Source organism: Calonectris borealis, chromosome 3 (assembly GCF_964195595.1).
Source record: "Calonectris borealis chromosome 3, bCalBor7.hap1.2, whole genome shotgun sequence".
NCBI lineage: Eukaryota > Metazoa > Chordata > Aves > Procellariiformes > Procellariidae > Calonectris > Calonectris borealis.
Genome location: NC_134314.1, coordinates 95,387,397 through 95,410,153, shown reverse-complemented (window position 1 = coordinate 95,410,153; position 22,757 = coordinate 95,387,397). Strand labels below are relative to the sequence as shown.

The 22,757-nt window shown below is 43.1% G+C and overlaps 1 protein-coding gene across 1 annotated transcript in view; it reads left to right on the top strand.

Moving 5' to 3' along the window:
- The first annotated feature begins 4,325 nt into the window (after nucleotides 1-4,325).
- The window catches only part of KCNK17 (potassium two pore domain channel subfamily K member 17), a 32,032-nt gene continuing 13,600 nt past the window's right edge, over nucleotides 4,326-22,757 (top strand). Inside the window, exons 1-2 of the mRNA XM_075146813.1 lie at nucleotides 4,326-4,544; nucleotides 16,430-16,544. Coding sequence (XP_075002914.1) covers nucleotides 4,326-4,544; nucleotides 16,430-16,544 — 334 coding nt within the window. The remainder of the gene's footprint in view (nucleotides 4,545-16,429; nucleotides 16,545-22,757) is intronic.

Here is a 22,757-nt window from a genome sequence, read left to right as displayed (position 1 = left end):
GAATATCGACAGTAATGACCACCTGCTTAATGACATCCATCCAATTAAGATTCATTTGATATTGTCTGAAATTAGCAGCTTTCATATAAAATTATAACATTACTTTAGTTCCTGAGCTAAAATGTTTCTCTCTTAAATTGTGCAGAAATTATGTGTCTATCCAGCACTGCCTGGACTGTTACAATTCCTTTCAGAGAGAACTGACAGCTCAAAGCAGGTCCTTATCCTTATCATAGTTCATTTCACAGCCACTTGAAAACAACATTTTAAACTAAATCTAAATGCCAGCAGACTTTCTTATTTCCAGCCAAATCACAAATATTATTACAGTCTGGCATTTGCTTTGGGCCAGTTCATTGAAGAACTAGCGTGCACCATACAGAGCTGATGCTGCCCGTTTACCTCTAAACAAGGTTGATGATAGACTCTAGTGTTAAATCTGATCCTCAGTCATGCGCATAGTGTCACCCGTGAGAAACAGGGAGTTTGATTTTACCGCAGCTATTGTAAGTCAAAAGTAGCAGCAGACATCTCCAAAGAAGCAGGAAAGCCAAAGAAGAACCTATAAGCACCTTATAACAGGCTAGTCTCTGAGATATAAAACTGTAGTCATACTCTGTATTAAACTATAGAAACTTGATAAAACAATTATCCATTCATTGAGTACCATACTAGATTGTTTATAACCATCACTAACATGTTCCATAGGTATGCCTGTAATTATGTACATGCTGCTATTTACTCAGTATGTTTATAACTCATACTAACCATCAATTAATCCTTTTAAACTCATTTATAAGTGGAACTTTAATGTAAAGTGTGAGTGAAATATGACTGGGCATGCAGACTAGCCCCAAGCTAAGCCTATGGCTGACAGGCTACAGTAACATCAAATATCAGCCTTTCAGCAGCTGCTTTGATATTCATTTTGGGGAAGTGTCCATAAAACATGTAGAGACGTGTGTAGGTCACAAATCTCTTCCCACAAACTTTCTGTGCTAGATTTTTACTTCTGAGGAGGGTCACAACAAATGTTTGTTCTTACATCTGACTTGGTGCTTGTTTTCTTTGCTAGTTGCTGACTCCTGCGTAGTGCAGTGTGGCTGCTCAAATCTGAAATGCTGGCGTATAAGAATGCCAGCTATGATTTATTCAACTCATTCAAAACTGAGTTTTCAAATGCTTATCCCATCTAAGATTTCCCTCATGTCTTACCACTACCTACTTCACAGATTTTATCTATCTCCTTTGTTTTTGCACTGCTCTTCCTCTATGCCCTTAGCTATTCCCATAAATTTGTGCAACGGCTTTCTTTGTAGCCTTTTTCACCGAGAGCAGCCAACTCTCTCCTGTCTGGCTTTTTTTATCTTTGCAAATCTCACGGGAAACTTTCTCTCTCAGTATTCTCTATTCTTCGAACATAATGTATGCATATGCACTTGTTAACGTCATCACCATCACTGTACTCTGAACCTGCCTTGTGTCAACACTACAAGACATTTTAGGCCTGTTTGTATGAAAGGCAAAACTAAAGTTCTACTGACTTTTATATCTGACCTGTTCCCTTCACCTTGCCTTTTTCCCTGCCTTTCTTACTTTATCTAACCACACCAGCCACAAAACATGCACGAGTCTAAAGGTGATCCTGTGCAGTGTTTTACACCATGCTGCATGCCATAAAAAAAGATAATGAGGTTTATCAGGGATAGAAAGCATGCATGTATTACTTACTGGCACTTACTGGCAAAGTGCTTGTTAAAATCATTCTGACAGCAGGGAGTTTGGATTGCTTTTACTGCAGTCCAAAGAATTGCTCCTGTATCTAATACTGATTTTGCAAAGTAGCAGCATGGTGAGACTATCTTCTGAATTTTTTGCTACTCTTGCTTTTAGTAAGGCTGAGAGTAGCTACAGCAGTTCTCAAGCTGCCTGCCAGAAGACTCAAAAATATACCTTAAATCAAGCATATGGCTATGCTGGAACAGAAAAGAGAAAGATACTGATGACCTCTCCTGTGTTACACAAGTGATAGAAATTTCTTGCTCATTTTGTCAATTTTTCAAGATCCTGAAAAGATCCTAAAGGTCATGCACATCTGTAATCAAAGTTCCTTTGAGATACGTGCTGGGAGCACTGGCCCAGTTCTTGAGCATGGGTGGATCAAGTGCTTTCTAGTACCCTTCCTCTAACGAAAAGGTAGTTGACAAGTATCAACTGACCAGCTAAGAAAAATACCATGGAAGAACTGTGCAATCACAAGGGCTTACTAGGAGTCAGAGGAGTGCACAAAAGGGACTCTCCTGCCCATTTTACTAGTGGTGCAATCCTGCACAGAATGGAGATCACACAACCTGCTACAAGATGCTCAGCTCAGATGCATGAAAAACAGCACTTCTGAAGCCTCTGAATGTAGCTCTGCAGCCTGTGGCAGAAGCGATGGCCCAGGCAGTGTTCGTCTGTGATGTGGAAAAGTAGTTGTCCTGAGCAGCTACCACTTGCAGTCCAGTGCAGGACAAGAAGCAAACGTCCTTCCAGGCTTACACTTACCCTTTAAGTCTACTTAGCAAGCCCTTCCTCATCCTCCAATATATTGGTACCTTCCAGACAACACCAAAATATCATCTGCAAATATTTGAGCCGTTCTCTCTGGAGATGTAAATAGAAGGCTGACATACAAGTGACATTTCTGAGAATGCTCAGGAAAACCAGCCATTAAAATATTATATGATTCTGTGAAGATTTGTTCTGAATCTTGATCTCTTCTCTTCCTCCCCAAATTCCTTCTAGCAGGTACATGCTTCATGTCCTGGGTTTTCAGAGTCTTGCTTGTAGTTACAAGCCCTGAGTCTCACCTGTAATTTGTTCTATATGTAATGTATTTTTAGTATAAACATTAAATGCTATATGTTTAGTCTGTAGTGTTTCAGCATGGTTATATTTAGTGTGCTTTGTATAAACTATCTGATTTTAATGCAGCTAAAATGTCAAAATGTAGCTCAGATCTGTCAACTTCCTGATCTTAAATGAAAGAGGAAACTTGAGTATATACACTTTTTAGTATCTTTGCATCTTTTCTTTCTCATATGTCTTTTTTTAGAAGGCTTTTTTCTTTTCCATTTTAAACATCATTCTGTAATGGACACATTGAAAAGGCAGAGTTAAGACTGAGCAATAAGCAGCATAACTTTTTTTTTAAGACTCTGTTCAGGGTGACATCTTTAAACTGGAATTGGTCTATCAGTTGCCTATTAAGTTTTGCATCTTGCCAGTAAAATCATGAGTTTATGTTAGTCAGTTTAAAGCACCTCCTAGAAAAACATAAGTTAGCACATTACCAGAACTGTTCCAGTAGTGCAATACCTGTTTGAAGGCTGCCTTATTTGTAATAGTACAGACGCCCCCCTAGCAAAAAAAAAAAAAAAAAAAAATCACAGGGCAGTGTGAGAAGACATTACCATCTGTCAGCATATAAAGGCATTCTGTTCAGAAGTTTAGTCGGTTTATTCCCCTTTATCTCATATTCTGCAACAAAATAGGTAAATGACAAACTTTTTATACACCCAAAGCGATTTGGTTGTTTTTTCTACTGGTGAGAGAACAGAGGGGAACATCTAATGTAGTCCTATACAAGAAAACAATTAATCAAACAGGTCTCGGGAACTACACATATGAAGAAAGTGCTCCCGTCTTTCAGAGGAAAACCACAAACAATAAAAAGACTCTCACAAACTTGCTACCTTTACAATTGTTTATATCGAGGAGTCGTTATCAGAAACACCTGTTTATTGCCTTTTAAATTAGCTTAACAGCTGAGTGAAGGATGAAACTGGATTTACGCAAGCTGCTGCTATCGGGATCTGTAACTGGTACCAGCTGGCTCGATAAGCAATTCGGCTTGCTGGGAAGGGAGTCGGGTAGCACCCCTCCAAGGGACGAACGGGGCTCGGTGCCCGTCCTTGCACAGACACACGCAGCACAGAGAAGGGAGCCCGAGGGCAGTTTTGCGCTCGGGAGAAGACAGGTGGGAAGCGGCGCAGGAGGAGGAGGAGGAGGGCGAGGGCGGCGGAGCGGGCTGCCGCAGGGGAAGGGGCAGAATCAGCCGCCTGGCGCGGCCCGGCCCGGCTGCGGGCTTCTCTCCGCGGCGCGGAGGAAGGGAAGGGGCAGGTCGGTGGCAAGGCAGGGGGCAGGCCCGGGGGAGGCACTGGGGGCCGGCCGGGCGCCCGGCCCGGCCCGGCCCGGCGCAGCCTCCTCCTGCGGGCGGCCCCTCCCTCTCCGCGGCAGCTTCTTCAGCCCCGGGGGCGGCGGCGGCGGCGGCAGCGGGGCTGATGGTGGCGGCGCGGAGGCAGCAGCAGCAGGAGCGGCGCTGGGGGGTGCCGGTGCTGCTGGTGATTTACATGGGCTATGTGGGGCTGGGCGCTGGCGTGCTGCAGGCGCTGGAGCGGCCGGCCGAGGTGCGGGCGGCCCAGCACCTCCTCCAGCAGCACTGGGAGCTGCTCGCCAACCATACCTGCCTGCAGGGGCCCGCCCTGCAGCGGCTCATCGAGGTGAGCCCGGGGGTCTGCCGGCCCCTCCGCCGGCGCGGCAACGGCGGAGCAAAGCACCCGCCCGGCTGGGAGCTGCCGTCGTCCCGGGAGGGACGGGGAGCTCATAACAGCAGCATCCTGGCCTCCTGCCTGCCAGTAGTCTTTCTCTTTTTAAAAAACAACAAAACAAAACTCTTTTCCTATCTATATCTACGCGCACACATCGTCCTGCCCCGAAGAAGCTGCCCACGGCGTGGAAAAAGTTTTCCTCTCCGTGGGCAGCTTCCTCGGAGCAGGAGCGTGCAGCGCCGCGTTGCTCCGTGCCTCCGGGCAGGTTGGGCTTTCCCGAGCTTGTCACCGGGTGTTTCGGGCCGTGTTTTCTTTCTGCTGATTAAGAGCTGCTCTTGATCTCCGCTGTCCTCCCACAAGTCGTGGCCTTCGCGAATTTTTAAGTGACGCTGTCCTGACAGAAGGAAGGTAGTAGCAGAGTTTCCCAGTGCGTGATAATTACCTGGGGTTAGTTGCAGGTGGTTTTGCTTTGCTGTTGAACTTACTAAGAATGAATTACAGCCTATGGCATCTTACAAGTGGTAAATTCTAATGGAGAGGCTTTGTCGTGGTAAGTTTAACTGGTTTTTATATTAGTGTCAAACTTTTTCAGTTTTCTACTTGTTATTTAAAGGGAAATGGAAAAATCCTGGTAACTTAGATATATCCTTAAAAATGTTTCTGAGGATATTTGCAGGATGGTTGCAAAATGTAAAGCAGGACCAAATGCAATCTTATTGAAGTACAAGTGGATGCATTTTATGATACAGATATGAGCAAAGTGGGATAAATGGGTTCCCTTCTTGCTCAATTTTTGTCTGAAAAAGAAAAACTTGCAATATTGAAGTGACATGAATATTTACCCAAACCGTTCTAGTTCAGTAGGTGCTGGTGGTTGAATATGTGCTACTTGCTTTGCTCCGTCTGCCTCAAATAGGTGTTGCCAAACAAACCAAAAACCCTTTTTTTCTTTTTTTTTTTTAAAAGCAGTGTTTGGTGGTGGCTGAAACTGTAGTAACCACTACGGTTTTCAGGTTTTTTCCCAGCAGAGAGAAAAACAGAGAAACCATCAAATAGATAATCTTGTCAGGAGTTTCAGCAAGAAACCCTGGCAGACAAAATTATGCTGATAACCTATGTCAGGCTCTCATCCCTTGACTTTCTAGATAGTAAATTCTTTGTGGCGGTTGGTAGTGCATTGAAGATATGATATAAATTTGGGCCCTTGAAAGCTACCAAGGTATCTACTCTTATTATTTATATTGTTTGCTGTGTTCTGTGCTAGCTGTGGAATATAAATAGTCAGAAGTGAGAAATACATCAGAGAAGACCAGTCTGGCACTTCATAAAGGCAGGTCTGAGCTGAGCTTCATTCAGCACTGGTCCATTGAACAGTGAGTGCTAGGCATGGCTCTTGCCCTGGGGCTGGAAGGGTTTCACTTGATGAATGACAGTAACAAGGTGATAGTAGTGGCGAGAAGAAGATGATCACAACTGAGTAGGTAGAAACGTCTTTCTAATGTCGTTCTGATGGCTTGTTTTACTCTAGGGTGGCTTCTACTAATTCTTGATACTGTCTGGTAGTCAAGGACAGTCACGCAAATCCCTTTAGACCAGACACTGTTATAATATGCCCTGCAAGTACTTAATTGTGACCTGAGCAAGCCCTTGGATGAGGAAGTTGCAAAGAAGTTTCGTTTCAATTTATGCAGTCTGTGCATGGCTTCATGCTTTGGGAAACCATAGTCTGAGTTTGAATGGCTTTGTGTGTTATTTTTAGTAACTTTCACAGTGAGAAATTAATCTTGAAGAGATAAGCCACAGGACTGCTTCTTTCCTACACTTTTTTCTGATTTCCTATGGGGCAATTGCTTGGATACTGTAAGTGTGCTCAAAAAATGAGATGTTTTTATGTGCAGTGAATTGTTACTGCAGTAAATTGCATGCAGTTTATCAGGCAGTGCCATCACTGGCCCTCTTCAGATAACAAACTTGTATTCTAGATACACAGCTGATTATTTGCTAATTAAGAAAGACCTATAAAGAGTGCTTGTGAAAACAATAAAGCAGTGTGTGAATTTTAATTGCCTTGACATTACTGGCAATTCCTCATTGTTTTATTACAGCTCTTTCATCCTAGATAATTCTAAACTCTGTTTATTGTAAGTGTATGGGGCCAATATGGAATGAAATCGCAGTTTGCTAAGCAATGTACAAACATCATTTTACAATCTGTTTATCGCTCAGTTCCTAGTTACCAACCGGGAGTGGAAATCTGCTGTTCCAGCCCTTGCACAGATGGGGAGCAATAGAGAGTTCCTGCTTTGAGGAGCTAGCAGGAGAGCACGGCGTGAGGATGGGCAGGAGGAAAGGCAAAGGCAAACAGACCATGCTGTGGTAGCTAGACCAGTGAATTCTCATTCAGTAATTTCTATGGCTCGAATTCTTTCCAGAGAAAAAGTGAATTTTCTAGTTAACAAAAGAAAAGACAGAAGGAGATAGAAATAGCAGACCAATGACAAAAACTGAATGGCAGAGGAGAAGGTGCTAGGAAGTGTGTGACATCCGTAGTGGTGGGTCCCTGCTTTCCACAGCTGTTTTCTTTTTTTGCCTGGAGGGACTGGCTGGCTCTTCCCCTGTGGGATGCTGAAGAGTTCCACGTTTCCTAAATAGGTGAGGGTAGCATGTGTGACTGCTTTATGTATAAGCAAACAAAAAAATGTATGCTTGTGTGTTTATACATACATATATGTGTGTATGTATATGGGGAAGACTGATTTGCATTTTTCTTGGCTTTTGTTACTTATGCTTAGAACAAGGACAGCATAGGGGACAACAGAGGGACTCTGGCCACATGTCCTCTACTGTGCATCCAGTAACATCTCCACAAGGAGGACGTAAGTTTGGTTTTGTTGACCCATCCAACCCTATGCTATTTTTCTGACATTGTATACGGTCTGTGACATGAACACATGTTCACGAGGAACAAGATCAAGAGCAAACATTTCCTCAAGAGCCATTAGGCAATACACAAAGAGGGCAATATCTGGCTTTTTATTATAAATATGGTGGTGGTCTTCACATGCCAGAATTACTTTCTGTGAGGTCACATCAAAAGAAGCTCTCAATGATGAGACTCGCAGAAGATGGAAACAAATGCAATGATAAGGCAGGTTTCAGACGATATGCCCTCAGTACAGTGAAGAACAGTAGCTGGACTCAGCTGGGGAAAAAAGTACTTAAGAGTCTCTGTCCAGGCAAAAATGATGTTGGTTCCAGATTTGAGAAGTGTCCAGGGAGTGAGGCTGCACAAAAAGAGGGCACTTTCTGTGCTGACGTATCTCTTGGAGCCAAGATGCTCTCTGACCTTTTGGGGGCCGGGGACACCTAGACACGCTATCCAGCGTGATGCACTTCTAGTGCGAAGTCTCTCAGTTTTACTGCCTAGGGTGAGTATATATAGCTCTGTTCCAGCTGAGCTGCGCTCCAAAGTCACTCCAAACCATCTTTTTCAGTGGTTACAGGCACCAGTGTAGCTATAGCTGCTGTACTTCTCAGTGTCTCTTTAGTGAAGTGGTTGTTCATATGGCCAGGCTTAGGAACAGTGCTTTTTCTGTGTTAGGTTGTTACCATGACATCCTTTTCATGCTACCCTTCCTTTTTTGCTGTAAACCTTTTTGTTGCTGTATACATATTTCCCAAATACAGCTGTTTTCTGTATCCATTATATTGTTCTATCCACTTTCTATTATTGTAGATGCATAATGCTATTTAAACCCAGTTACCTACATAAACTGTGAAGGAGAAAATGAAAGCAGAGTTAAATGAAGTAATTTTTTTTTTGTCTAGCAAGATTTAAGGTGTAGTGAAAAGGACCTAACTGTAAAAGGCAGGCTGTAAACTAAAAGCCTGCAGGTGGCTCTAGATACTGTTATCTGCAGAGTCAACAGCTAGAGCTACACAGAGAGTTCTAGTTCATGTTTACAAGAGCAACGAGATCCCATGTGACTGAAAGATCCTCATCAATACCTTGGCTTGTGTGGACAAACCAGCAGAGATTTGGGCCAGCTGTCATGAAATACAACCCTGTAAATACAGTTTACTAAAATCATCTTGCCCACAGATGATGCAGCAGTGAGTGACCATTAAGGGGTGTGAGCATCAGAGATAGTGATAACGGACTTTAAGGAACAGCATTGGCTCTTGGTATTGTGGAGCAGTGACATCTGTATAGAACCCACTTTAGTCAAATATCCCTTGGCTTGTCATGGATTAAATAGGGTTGATGCCCTGTGATTGTCCTTTCCGATTTTCTTCTTACCAAAATAGTAGTACATTTTGATTAAGTTATAGCCAGTTCATTCTTCTCCAGACCTATTAATTAAAAAGAACTATGGGTACCTTACCAAAAGTGTGCATTCTGTGCTTATAATACCCTATTATAGTATACCTTTGACAGAAGTTGTTAAAGAGAAATATCTTTATTCTGTAAGGCAATAGGCTAGCACTATATTGTTGGACTTTTTGGAAGGTGAGGAGAAGACCTACTGATGAACTGTTGTTTCTGGTTAGTTGACTCGCTCTTAGGAACCTATTATATTTATATGCCTCTGTCTAAAGAGAGATGCTCTTTGATATTATCAAATTCCCAGTTACAGCTGGTCAGGCTTGGTAGGAAGTAACAAGTAAGGAAGTGTAGCAAGCTGGAATTAACCAATAACTGTCTCGATAACCTGTCCAGCCAGGCAGGTTTAGATATCCACTAGCATTTGCTATCTAAAGACTTGGGGGTGTGCCTTCTAAAAAGAGAAATGGTAATTCTTGTCAGTTGTTTGAAGATGTGGGTTACTCTTACAGGCGCTTGTTCATCATTCTCTATTCTTTTTAAATGCAACTAAAAGAAAAAAGCTACTAGAGAAAGAACTTCTCGATTTTACAAGGATGATGCAATGCAACCTGCTGTGCTCTGTTCTGTAGTCTATATAGGCAGTTCTTTCCAACAGACCCTGCTTATTTCTGTTGCAGCCCAGCTCTCAAGTTACTTGTATGATTGGGGTTTGGGAAGTGATTGGAATTCAGCAATTCTTTGTCCCATGAATCATGCCACAGATTCTTCCTTGATATAAAAGCTTATTTTTCAGAAAAAGTACTAGTGGCATAGGGTAGCATTGATTGCATCATTACTGTACTTTACTACATCTCTTGTTCCTTTTCGAAGGGTAAGTCTAGATGAATTCTGGAAACTGTAGTGCAGACCCAGCTGCAAAGTAAAAGTGCTTTTGCTGTTAGGGTTCATTTAGTTTAGAGGAACTAGTACCAATTATATTAGCAAACATGGTTGGTTGGGGGGGGAGGGGGGCAGTTATTTGATCAGGTCTCAGGTCATTCAAGTGTCATGATGTTAAGAAAATAGCTGGATTCTACTGAATTCATAATGCACCTTGTGCCTGCTCTTCTTTTGGTCAGAATTCAGGTAAGTTTCCACTCTAGGCAAAGACATGGGATCAGAGCTCATGGCTGGCAAAGGTGTGATTCATAATCTATTTTTTAATTATTTTGAAGTTAATTGACCTTCATCCTTGCAATCTGAGACCAAGATTAACGTTAACCGTTTTCTTCTGATTTACAGCTGATATTCTGAGAGACATAAATGAATGTTTATATACCAACATTGCACAGAATTTCCAGGGCACAAAGTTTATGTGAGTTTATATTTTCTCATTAATCTAAATGGTAATTTGGTGCCTTGGGAACACCTCCTTTCCCTCATTGATAGATTGCAAAGATGAGGAGAAGTGTCTGAAATGAGGCAAACAATTTTCAGGAGGGCACATACTCCCTGGAGAAGTTGATTTTTTTTTTTTGTATATGAACATGTAAACTTCAAGTAAACTTGGGAATGAAGTTTCTTACCCCAGTCCATTCGCATGCTTTTTTGCCGTCCTTGAGAACTGTGTTCAAATACAATTAGGAAATACTGCTTTTGCCTGCAAAGGTATCTCAAGATTGTGAACTCTGGCCAAAATGCCATAGTTCAGAAGCACAGGGCAACGGCAGCTACTGAAGCTGTGGTTTATAAAAGGATCATTTGTATGACCCCTTCCATGATACTTTCCTGCAGAAAAAAGTGGTTTGACTCTCTTTCTTCCCCCTCTGCTCCAAATAAGAAATTTTAAGCTTGAGAGTCAGGAATTCTTATGGAGATCCTTTGGTAGGGTCATAATCTTCCAGGGCTTCACTTTCCTCCTTTTCACTTTATATCTTGCTGTTGTTATGGGAGGGGCAGATAGATTAGAATCGGTCTGATTAATCATTTATATAAACTTTTTTTTTGCTGTAAAGATTACAGAAGGAAAGAGAAGCATAGCGTTCTGAAGATAGAGATTGCAAGGAAAGTAGTGTCTCCGTTCACATATACACATGCATTCATTCCTTATTGCTGATCTTAAATGCCTTTTTTGGAGAGCTGTACCCTAGTCACATGCAGTTGTGACTCAGCACAGAGGTGAAAGACAAAATTTTTAGTTGGTGTTAGGGAGGTTAGAGCAAATAGTCACCTTCTGCACCCCTTGGTGATCAGAAGCTGTGCTGCAGCCACAAGCTGGTGGCAGAAGGGCCCAGGTGTGGTAAGAGGGTTTTGGAAGAGAGGAAGTGTGTAAGCTGAGAAAGCTGGGAATTGCCCAGAACTGATAACACAGCACACGTGGTAAGTGAGGAAAACTTAACGGGTACAGCTGAAGGATAGAGAGACTCCACAGCAAATAGAAAAGAATAAACCTACACTTTGCAGGGAAGAAAAAGATGTAACTCTCAAATGTCAAGAGGGAACTGAACTCTGTAGGCTGAGTCTGCATTAAGTGGGTGTCCTAGTGGAACCAGCAACCTCACTCCTTTTTTTTTTTTTGTGGTGGTGTTTGGTTTGTGTGGGTTTTTTTTTTAAACTAGACAGTATGAACAAAAGATCTTTTGAGAGTGTAATTCAATTGTTGTTTGATTTTTGCTAATTTGACTGTAACTACATTGGGTTTGTTGGTGCAAAACTGTAGATTGGTGAGACTTTTCCAGGATAGATGAGGCACTCATTATCTGTCATTTGTGGAAGTACAGCCCCAGAGCTATGAAGGGCTAAAAGGCAGTCAGGCTGAAGCAGTGATTTTTTTTTTTTTTTTGATTAATTCCAATAAGGAAACTGGGACAATGTTGTGTTTGGATGCTCCTGCAGGAAGAACCAGCAATGAATATGCTAATTGATAGAAGAAGAGAAGGAAAGAAGGGGTATTGCTGCCCTAAAATAAACTTGATAAGTTAGAGATACATTAGATAAGGGAGTCAACAGAAATCCACAGCTTCCTCATGGAGTTACCAGTGAGCTTGAATTAAAGAAGGGGATTCCCTGCAGAAGGATGCACAAAACTAGGCTTTGTTTTGTATTGGGATATAATGATCTAACGTAGTGTGCATTTGCAAGCATTAGTTTATGACATTCCTAACAAACTTCAGAGTTTATGGTTGAGCAAAATGGAGCTGGAGGCCAAATTTGGGTATTCTGAGGCATGTTTTACCACAAAGATTACAGGACAGACATCTACACTTAAACAGACTACTTTGAATGGAAGTCATGCTGGTTTTTTAATCACTAGCTGTGACAAGAGTTGACCATGCAAGTAGGCTTTGCATGGTGCTATCAAGAAACAGAACAGCCTACTTGGTGAGAAAATGTGGCAGCCTGCAAATAAAGCTTTGTTGAAGCATGAAGGCCTAAGAATCTGAAAGATCCTGATTTATAAATCCTATAGCAGTTAGAGTAGTTTCTATGGAAACTTTTATCTGCAGTTAAAATGATATAAGCATTGTCAGCTAAAGACATTATAATTGCTGTGAACTCTAAATTATTATCCTTTTGGGGGTGGGGAAGTGAAACTTCACGGAGAAGTGAAATTATGTTGTGTAGCTTGTCTATCAGTAGAAACCAAAGCAGAACTGAGTTCTGTTTCTTTCTGATTATTTTAACCACCCACCTGTTTCCTTCCTATTCTTCTTTGAGTTGCACACCTAACCTTTCAGGTTCCCAAAATATCAAGCCCAAGCTCCGCAACTTCAAGATTCATTGTGTTTGAGCAGTTGGTGGTATTGACTAGGGTCTTAGATCAGGCAGATATCTGCTTTCAAACACTGGATTTGAGGTGTAACTTCTACTAGGTGCCTTTCAATGAATCAAGTTTTGGAGCAGACACCACATGAATTGCTAGCCTAATTAAGAGAAAAAGGAAAACCCCTAGGATTTCACCTCAAAATCGGTGTGAAGCAAAACAAAGAAATGTCTCTGGTTCTCAGAAAGGCAGGCTAAGGGAACCAAGCAGATGTGACCCAGCGTGTATGATCCGGTTCCTCTCTAGTAAATCTTGAACCCACAGCCCAAAATATACCTCAGGTTTTTTTGAAAATCAGCAGCAGAGACATATCGGTGCCTCTTCAATAGGAAAAGCAGGGAGAATTCAGCTGTTCTATTAGAGTGTTTATTAGATGGGTTTTTCCAGTGTTCTAACAGAAATGATAAACCACTTATAATTTTTCTATGAAAAAGAGCACTAGCCAAAAGCAGAAGTTTAGAGGAACATATTAAATTAGGGCAAGTATACACTGATATCTTCCTGAATGCGCTGTCAGCCTCCAGGAGTTTGTAATCCAATGAATTCCCGTGCCAGAAGTAATTTCTGTGTATTAATAGCTCTCTATGGATTTCTCTTCCATGAATCTGCCTCTATGGGTGCATCTGTAAGAAGGCAAGCTCCATTAGTTTACTGTTTGCAGAATAATCAAGCTTTAATTTTCTGTCATTGTTGCTGTGTGTCAAAGGTTGATTCTAGATATCATAATAAAACATTTTTTACTTAAAAAACAACAACAACAAAAAACCCCAAACACAAAAAGCCACAAACCAAAACAAAAGCTGGTATCCTTATCTCCACCCTCCGTGAATCCTTTCCTTTAAGGATGGCATCAGTAGCTCTTTCTTCCTAACAGTAATGAACTTGACATTTCTCCTGGGAGTGTCTGTTTATTCAAGTGGCTTTGCATGAGTATTCAGCGGTCCCCATATCGGGCTGTGACACGCCCACTGGGCCTAATGGTTAATGGTGTTATCTGGATGCTTGATAAGATTTGACAAGGAAATGCTTAGCCAGAGGCTTACTGCTGAAGGCTCCTGAAGACCTACCGCAAATATAGTAAGTGCCTCAATCCCAGAAACGGAAAACGGCTGGCAGGCTGCAAGCTCAGTGCTTGCCCTTTGCCAACGAGTGATAGTTACAGGGTACCTTCCCTCCCACTGGGACGAGTGCGGGATTATCATGCCGTCTAGTGCAAATCCTTCAGTTTATCTGCAGGCTCTTAAGACAAACGCTGTGTTTCCTGGCGGTAGCAGCAACTCAGGGAAAGTTAAGACAAGGACTCTGAGACACTGCACTGTTATAAATCACTGCAAAGCTAGCGTGGGTGCTCACAGCTGCTCAGTCTCTTGGTCCTAAACCATGCAGAACGGAAGCGGTGCAATGATGTGAAGTTAAACGTTTGATGACTTGGTTATGCTGCGTGCTTCTCATGTGGTATCTTGTGCAGGCTGCTTATTTCCCCTTTCTGCATGAAGAAATTTCCATTTCTTTGGGCACATTCAGCCACAGTTTCTTACAATCCTCTCTGGTTCTTAAGTTTTTAAAGCCAGAAATACTTGATGTCCTGTGTAATGTTGTCAACTGCTGAGCTTGCATCAGCAGGAGATCAGGCAGGAGAACAGACAACAAACATGCTGCATGTGTAGGTTTTTTGGGTCTATCTGATCAAGCTGTTAATAAATTTATCTGAAGCTCTGGACTGTTGCCATTCCAGCAGATATATATGTGTTCAAGACTAACTACTTAGAACTGCAGAGATCACAGGCTACAGAAGAAAAGTTTGAGAGAATAACAAGCTTTTTATTTTCAAATTTAACCACTAGTTTCTGGAGGGGAAAAAATACAGGTCATCTATAAATTCCAGTGTCTCCCTTGCCATATGGTTCGTTTGGGAGTTATTTTATGTTCATGGGGACTGTGATTCCTGACTAGGCCATTGTCTGCAGAACTTCTTACACTTCTTAAACCTGAGGTCGAGTATTGTCAGAGGTCAAGGAGAACAGAGAAAGGTCAGAGCCTGCATCCCATACAACCTGACAAACCCCAAAGTAAATACCAGCCCTGGAATAAGGGGGAGGGGAGGAAATTACACACAAACTATTCAAAACAAATCCTGCTGGAGGCTTCCTGATACAACCTTTTCTTGCCTTTTTTTTTTTTTTGGGGGGGGGAGTGGGGAAGCTCGATTCTTTCATGTCACTTATGCTGCATACTAATTCTTTCTGTGAGTTGCCGCACGCAAGTTACAGCAACAATTCAGAGAAGGAATCATAATGTAACATAGCGTCTGGTCTTTAGCCCTTTTCAGAGGCTAAAGGGCTCTCTGCTCTGTCTTGTGCAGAGAAGATCATGTTGTCAGACTTTAATAGATTATAATGTGACCCTGAATGGTTTAAATTGCCTTGAGTTATGAGTAAACGAAGATATTTCTGAGAATGCAACTATCAAACAGCGTTTCTTACTTGGAAAAATATGTGTTGATCTCTGAGCTGCTCCTTGCTCTTAGTGTGAGAACTAGTAGCTCTGGAGAAAAAAGATAATGGTCCTTGTAGTTAAGCTGCTGCTTGGGTCTCTGGACACAGTTTTTAATTCACAGCCCTGTATAGTATTATACAAATCACTTGCAGCATGTTACATCACTAAAATGGGACAAAGCTTCCTTGCTTTGCAGGCTTGAAGTGTTCGTTTGCTTGATGGATGTATGAATTACAACTTCTTTGTAAAACCCACAACTGGTGCAAAACTAACCTGAGAGTGATTCCTGTTATTATCAATGGTGAAAGCTTTTTCAGCAACTTTATTGTTAGTATTATTTGGTATCTGGATGTCTTTCTCAGAGGTGATGAATTTTATGTATTCTAGGCTACACTTTGCGTTCAAGGATAATCAACTCTCAAGGATTCTTGGTCAGTGGGTGTGGAATGTTTAGTGTACGTGCTGTGATTAATGTTGTTTTGGACACAGCTCAGTTCAATGTCATTAACTTTATTGGCATGAGAAGGTATAGTCAGATGTGGGCACTGTTAAGACATCTGATATCTTATTTTGGCATAACTGCACACTTCAGCATAGTGACTTCTGAGTCTTTCCCAGGTGGATTGAACAGAATTGGAATCATGCTAATCTAATCCATTTATTCATATTTATAGTCCTGATGTGGGGAGATATTGCCCAATACTAGTAGACTGGCCATCCTGTGTAGTCTCCATCTCCTACATGACACCATATACATTTCTCTCCACTATAGGCAAGGGATCTGTATCATTTACATGTGCATATATATTCGCTGCTCTGGCACTTCTGCCATCAGAATATTCCATCTGGAAACACTTCCTTTTCCTTATGAATATATCATAAGTCAGTCTTAATAACTATCTGGCTAGGCTTTCTCTAGGTAGTTCTTGCCCTCCAGTCTTTTCCATGTTTACCGATAGGATCTACCATGTTCATGTGCAACTTTCTTTATTCTGTAGATATCCTTTCCTTAGCACCAATATGCTGGCTTTTGGCTTTTCTGACCGCTCAGCTCTTTGGTCCTTAAGGCACAGGATATCCTCTATTAAAAGGGAAACAACAGAGTCGGAAGTAGTTGTAGTTTGTGACTTTACCAGCCAGCACTGGAAATGCCAGTCACATGAACTTGCCATAAGGGGGTTTGTGGCATCTCACATTATTGTCTCTTTGCAGGGTATCGTCCAAGCCTACAAGAGTGGCATAACCCTCCAGGGAAACACCACTAGCCTGGGCAGGTGGGACTTCAGTGGGTCTTTCTTCTTCTCCATCTCTGCAATAACAACCATTGGTAAGAGTTCCCTGCTCGCAGGGCTGCCTCATAGGTGGGAATGAGGATCTGTACTATCAGGTGCTGCTCCAGCCCATTGGGACTTCATGTAGCTTGTCTATATCATGCAATAGCTAAGGACCCATGAACCTAGCCCTGGAAATGCTTTGTCAGTGCCAGTGCAGTAATGATCTCTAACTAATTAGATACAGGGGTAATTAGCTCGGTACATATCCCTACTAAGTTACACAGCGTTTGGGGCCTGAACTTCACAGTGCTGCGCTGCCTGTACTTTCCCAAGCCTAGTGCTTTCTGAGAGGTCTGAGGTGAATTGTGCATTGAAATGAGCTTTTCCTGTCACAAGGAGAGGGAATGATTTTGAAAAACTCTTAATACTGGCTTTTGAATTGTTGGAGGCTATATTTATGAATTATTCTTTCTTATTACTACCTGTGTTGGATGAGGACCTGCTTGTTTAGGTGAAAGTCAAATAGCTGGATAAATGAAACAATTTAATGTAATGCAAAGCTGTTGTGGTTTAACCCCTGCCAGCAGCTCAGCCCCACACAGCTGCTCGTGCACTTCCCCCCAGTGGGATGGGGGAGGAAATCAGAAGAGTAGAAGTGAGAGAACTTGTGGGTTGCGATAAAGACAGTTTAATAGGTAAAGTAAAAGCTGTGCGTGCAAGGAAAGCAAAACAAGGAACTCATTCACCGCTTCCCATCAGCAGGCAGGTGTTCAGCCATCCCCAGGAAAGCAGGGCTCCATCACACGTATCGGTTGCTCGGGAAGACAAACGCCATCACTCTGCGTGTCCCCCCGCTTCCTTCTTCTTTGCCCAACTTTATATGCTGAGCATGATGTCATATGGTGTGGGATATCCCTTTGGTCAGTTGGGGTCAGCTGGAGCCCCAACCCACTCACAGGTGGGGTGGGGTGAGAAGCAGGAAAGGCCTTGACTCTGTGTAAGCACTGCTCAGCAGTAATGAAAACATCCCTGTGTTATCAACACTGTTTCCAGCACAAATCCAAAACATAGCCCCATACTAGCTACTATGAAGAAAATTAACTCTATCCCAGCCAAAACCAGTGCAAAAGCCATGAAGGAATGATGGAAATAAGGGGGTGGGGGCGCAGAGAGAGAATGGAAACAATAAAATGTATTTAGGTACAGTGTTACTTAAGGCAGATGCTATTAATTATTGTCAGTGCATGTCCCCAGTCCCCAAAACCATTAATAACTTGCCCTGATGTCTTTTTCTTACTATGTGACCCAGTATTATAAAAACCATGGGGAGAGAGTATGTGGAGAGATGGTTGTTGAATATTAAAAAACCCTCACGGGTTTCCTGATTTCTGTTGAATCTGTCAGCTCTCTTCAATTTCAAGTACATTTTTAGATTGAGAATTTTCTTTGTGCACCCATGTGGAGCATTCTTTCGATTTTTTCTGATCGTTATTGAAGATACCTTGACTTCAGAACATTAAGCCCCTAAGCAAGAGAGAAAGGGTTTTTTTGCATTGCGGGGGAGTGAAGTCACCTTCCTGTGACTCAATACATCTTTCTGCCCTGCTCTTTTGCACATGTATTGTTCTGGTTGGGAACTACATTTGGTGTGTTGTACTACCAGGTACGGGTTGTACCAGATGATGGCAGTGGAGGCTCATTAGACAGGGCTACACAGGCTGTGGGTTTCCAGCATAGAGCCTGGGCAGCTCCTTCCAGCCTTTGGTACAAAGCAGCATCTGCTCTGAGCTGCTTTGCTTGACTCAGTAGTTAATCCTGATCAGTTTCTAAGCTGTCAGAGTGATTGTTTTACCACAACCAATTAAAGTTAACGACATTCAGGAAGAATCAAATTTGTCATGTGAAAATATAAAGGTTTTGTGATGTTGGCAGAGATCTAGATTAAACATTTCTGGCTGTTACTCCATGAAAGCCTAAGCTACTCTTCTTCCTTTTTTCTTTAAGTAAACTGCTTGCCCCGATGGCTGGGGGGGCGGGGAGAGGGAATGACTTTATAGCAGGGGGCAAATAAAAAGAACCAAACATTATAGCTCTCTATCTCATCATTTTAAAGCTGATGCTGTGACTCTAGGGACTGGTTTGTGATTTTTCAATTGTGGAGTTGAGAATGCTGTTCAAGTCACCTCTATGCAGAGAACTTCAGACAACTGGGCCCTTGATTTTGCTTTTTCAAGTTAAATTAATTGCATACAGGTTAGTGTCTTAACACTCTGTCGATAATAGTATGTTGCAGAAAAGGAAAATACAGATGGCCTCACAGAGCCTCACCCTGAGTCTGTTACCCATCCTCTTTCTTTATGCAAGTTCTTGAGATAGTGGCTTGTGTAGCCTCATTGACCCAGACATCACTGCATGACTGAAAAGCATGATTGATGATGTCACATAAAAAGACAAGGTCTTTTCCAAAGAACTCAATGAAGTTCAGAGGAGTGATTCACAGTAGGAAGCTTTATGTAGAAGGCGTGGCTATGGGGTAAATGACACAGTTGAGAAGGTTTTTTTGAGAAGGGTTTGTTGAGGTTTTCGTGTCCTTATGTGGCAAGTAAGAGCTTATCCCAGGCTGTGAGTATGGAATCATTGAAAGCAGGTCCAGCTTTGCAAGATTAATGTATAGGAGTTAAAAACCAAGGTGTTCTGGCAAATAAGTTCAGAAAGGATAGAGTTAAAATGGTAATAGAGAAGAGAGATTCTCAGGAATTTAGGGGTACTACATAAAGTTTTCGATGAGGAATCTGGGTGGACTCTACTCCATGTGTTGAGGCTGCTGCAAGTCCTTCTTTCTCCTGTTTGTCTTCCATATTCTTTCTCTGCAACTAACACTATTCATGCCTTGCCAGCCTCTTATGCAATGTAATGTCTTTGTGGCTTTTGCATCAGTTATTCTTTTCCTTAGTCTTCTCAAACGGCACTGCCAAAGCCATTATCACTTTTACCTTCATAATTTCCTATGAGATGCTCTTTCCACTCTGTCAGCTTCTGTTTTCTGCTTTAAGTGCTTTAACCCACTTCAGAAGGCTTGGTGTGTTTCTCAAGTCCTTACCAGAACACTCTGTCACTGGGATACAGGAAGGGATGTTAGCTTCTTTCCCCATTAACACCAACTGAGGGACATTAGCTTCTTTCCCCACTGGCACAGCCTGAATCCCTATGTCTCCTATTGCAGCATCTTCTGTGCTGTATCCTTCTTCCATTTAAATAAGAGTCTCATCTATTTCCACTAGTGATTAAAGTCAGTATGCAAATTTTGCTTAAAAAGCAAAGCAAAGTTCTAACCTGTTGGTTGGACATGCTTGGCACCCTAATCCCAAAGGTTTAAAGAACAGATGTGTATGAACCAAAATCTCTTCTTTAAAGAAGTGCCCCAAAGCCTATGTAGTTTTTGGCCAGTCTCATAATTTGAGTGGAACTGCATTTATAACTTTCCATCACGTGGGATGAAAAGCCCTGGCCCTGGCCTTCTGCTGATACCTTCTCCCCACTGTTACGCTTCTGTGCTTTCTTCATTGCTATCTTTTACGTGTCATGTCATCCCAGATCTTGTATGTTATCTCGTTTGCTGCACGTGTTTCCATAGGAACCCACTCTCTTCAATGCCTTGAAGAATCATCTTCAGAGTTGCTTTAGAGCTGTAGTACTAAACATGATTAAATAAAGAGAAGCAAACTTGCTGCCGGTTTTCTCTCTCAGACACTTTTATCCCTTGCTGACACAAAGTCTCTCCTTTCTGTGTTTACTCTCCTCCTAGTTAGTTTGGACTAACAAGGCAGAGGCCAAAGCAAGTTCAGAGTGGGGCACAAGATGAAAGTTCCTAAAGTCAAACGACCTCAGGGTGGTGTAATTTCAGAGAAGGTGCTAGGGAAAGGATTTGTGATGAGACTGAGGTGGTCTGTGCGCGCCTAAGAGTAGAAGGAGAAGTATTGTCCTTTCTAGCCTGAGCTTCCCCCTTTATCTTGGGTGGGTGGATGCCATTACCTAGTGCTGCCTTACCATTTTCTGGTGGCAAAGCTAAGTACTCATTTGTATGAATTTCAAAGGCCCTTTTTAAAACATAAAATAGGGCAAGTAAACCATCTCACAGTGAAGAAAGGAAGGGGAAGACCTTCCTTCTGTCCTTCCCTTCTCTGGTTAACACAGTATAATAGCTCCTAACAGCAATCCCCCAAAGGATTGGGGGGTAGGAAGAGGCAAGGAGCAGGCTATTGCGTGAGGGGTGGTATTTAGTACATTGCCACAGACGTTCAGTATGTTGCCCCAGATTACTCCCATGGGGGAAAAAACAACAGCCAGTTCAGGGCTCTGAAGTGCTGCAGTGTAGGGCTTTGGGCCAGCGAGAGCTACTCTAAGACTTTGACCCTCTGTAGGGCTACCCAACATGTGGTGGAGCTCCTGAGAAATGGCCAGGCTTCTGCCCATTGCTGGAAAACCAGTTAAAACAACTTGATGTCTTGAAGTAGTTAAAACATGGAATAACAGACTAGGGCCACTTTCGCATTTGAATCCTTTGTGAGCCTCAGGTTTGTGTAGGGGAGTTCTCTGCTGAAGAGCCCCACACCTTTGATGCGTTGACCTTTTCCCAGTCCTGTGGCAGCTGATAGAGCTGCTCTACAGGCTTGGCCCAGTGGGATGTGGCACAGTGGTCTGTGGGAAGTCACTGGTGGATGTGGGGATACCACTCAGCAACATCCTCTGAGCTGTCTCCCGAGCACGGGCAAACGCTGCTGCCCAGGTGCCAGGCTGCAGGCCGTGCCCTGCTTTTACGCCAGTACCGACCAGCACTGTGAGCACACCTGCGGGAGGTGCGCCCAGGTAGAGGAACTCCTCTGTTTAATGACAGAGCTCCGTGGGAGGTGAGTAGGTTGAGGAGCATCAGCGAGGGGGGGAGAGAGAGAGACAGACTACTGGAATCACACCTACCTTCCTTGAGACAGGCCCAACAGGCAGACAGGACGCATGATATGGAGGATTCCCTATCCTCTCTCCGGCTGGCTGAACACAGGGACTTAAGGGATAGGGGACGACGGCGACAGGTTCCTGCCCGGCACAGCAGGTGTGTCTCTTCCATGACTACCCCACCTCCCCAGGTGCCCTTGCGTAATAGGTACGAGGCTCTGCAAGTGGAACCGAACAATAACGAGGACGATGGTTCATCTAGCTTGGAGATGTCGCTGAGGTTAAGTCGGCCTACACCCTGCGTCAAACCTGCTTCCATAAAGAAAAAAAGCCAGGTCATTGTCACAGGAGACTCTCTTCTGAAGGGAACAGAACAGAAGGCCCAATATGCCGACCGGACCCACTTCTCAGGGAAGTCTGCTGCCTCCCTGAGGCCTGAGTTAGATGTGAAGAGAAAACTTCCTACCCTGGTACGGCCCTTAGATTACTATCTATTATTGATTTTTCAGGTAGACAGCAATGAAGTTGCAACAAGAAGTCCGCGGGCAATCAAGAGAGGCTTGAGGGCCATGGGATGACTGGTTAAGGGATCAGGAGCACAAGTAGTGTTCTCCTCGATCATTCCAGTTGCAGGGAATGATGAGGGAAGAAACAGGAAGAGCCAGCAGATCAATACCTGGCTTCGAGCCTGGTGTCACCGGCAGAATTTTGGGTTTTTTTGATAATGGGTTGGTCTACATGACACCAGGCCTGCTGGCAACAGACAGGGTACACCTGTCTCAAAGGGGGAGAAGGATCTTGGCACAGGAGCTAGCAGGGCTCATTCAAAGAGCTTTAAACTAGACTTGAAGGGGGAAAGAGATAAAACTGGGCGTGCTAGAGATAAGCCTGGGGGCGGCACACCCACGTTTGAGGGATGGTGTGCTAGCGAGGTCCTTTGGTCTGCCATCTCAGTGGAGGTAGGGGATGGAGATCCATGTGGCAGCAAAAACACAAGGGTTATGGATGTGATAGAAACCACGGAAGCATCTGAGAATGGTCATGTAGGAATTAGGGTTTCTCCCCTCAAAAGGTGGCGGGATCAAGAGCCCAACTGAAGTGCATCTACACCAACGCACACAGCATGGACAACAAACAGGAGGAGTTGGAAGCCATTGTGTAGCAGGAAAACTATGGTATAGTTACAATCACGGAAACATGGTGGGATGACTTGCACAACTGGAGTGCTGCAATGGATGGCTATAAACTCTTCAGAAGGAATAGGCAAGGAAGGAGAGGCGATGAGGTAGCCATGTATGTTATGTAGTGTTTTGATT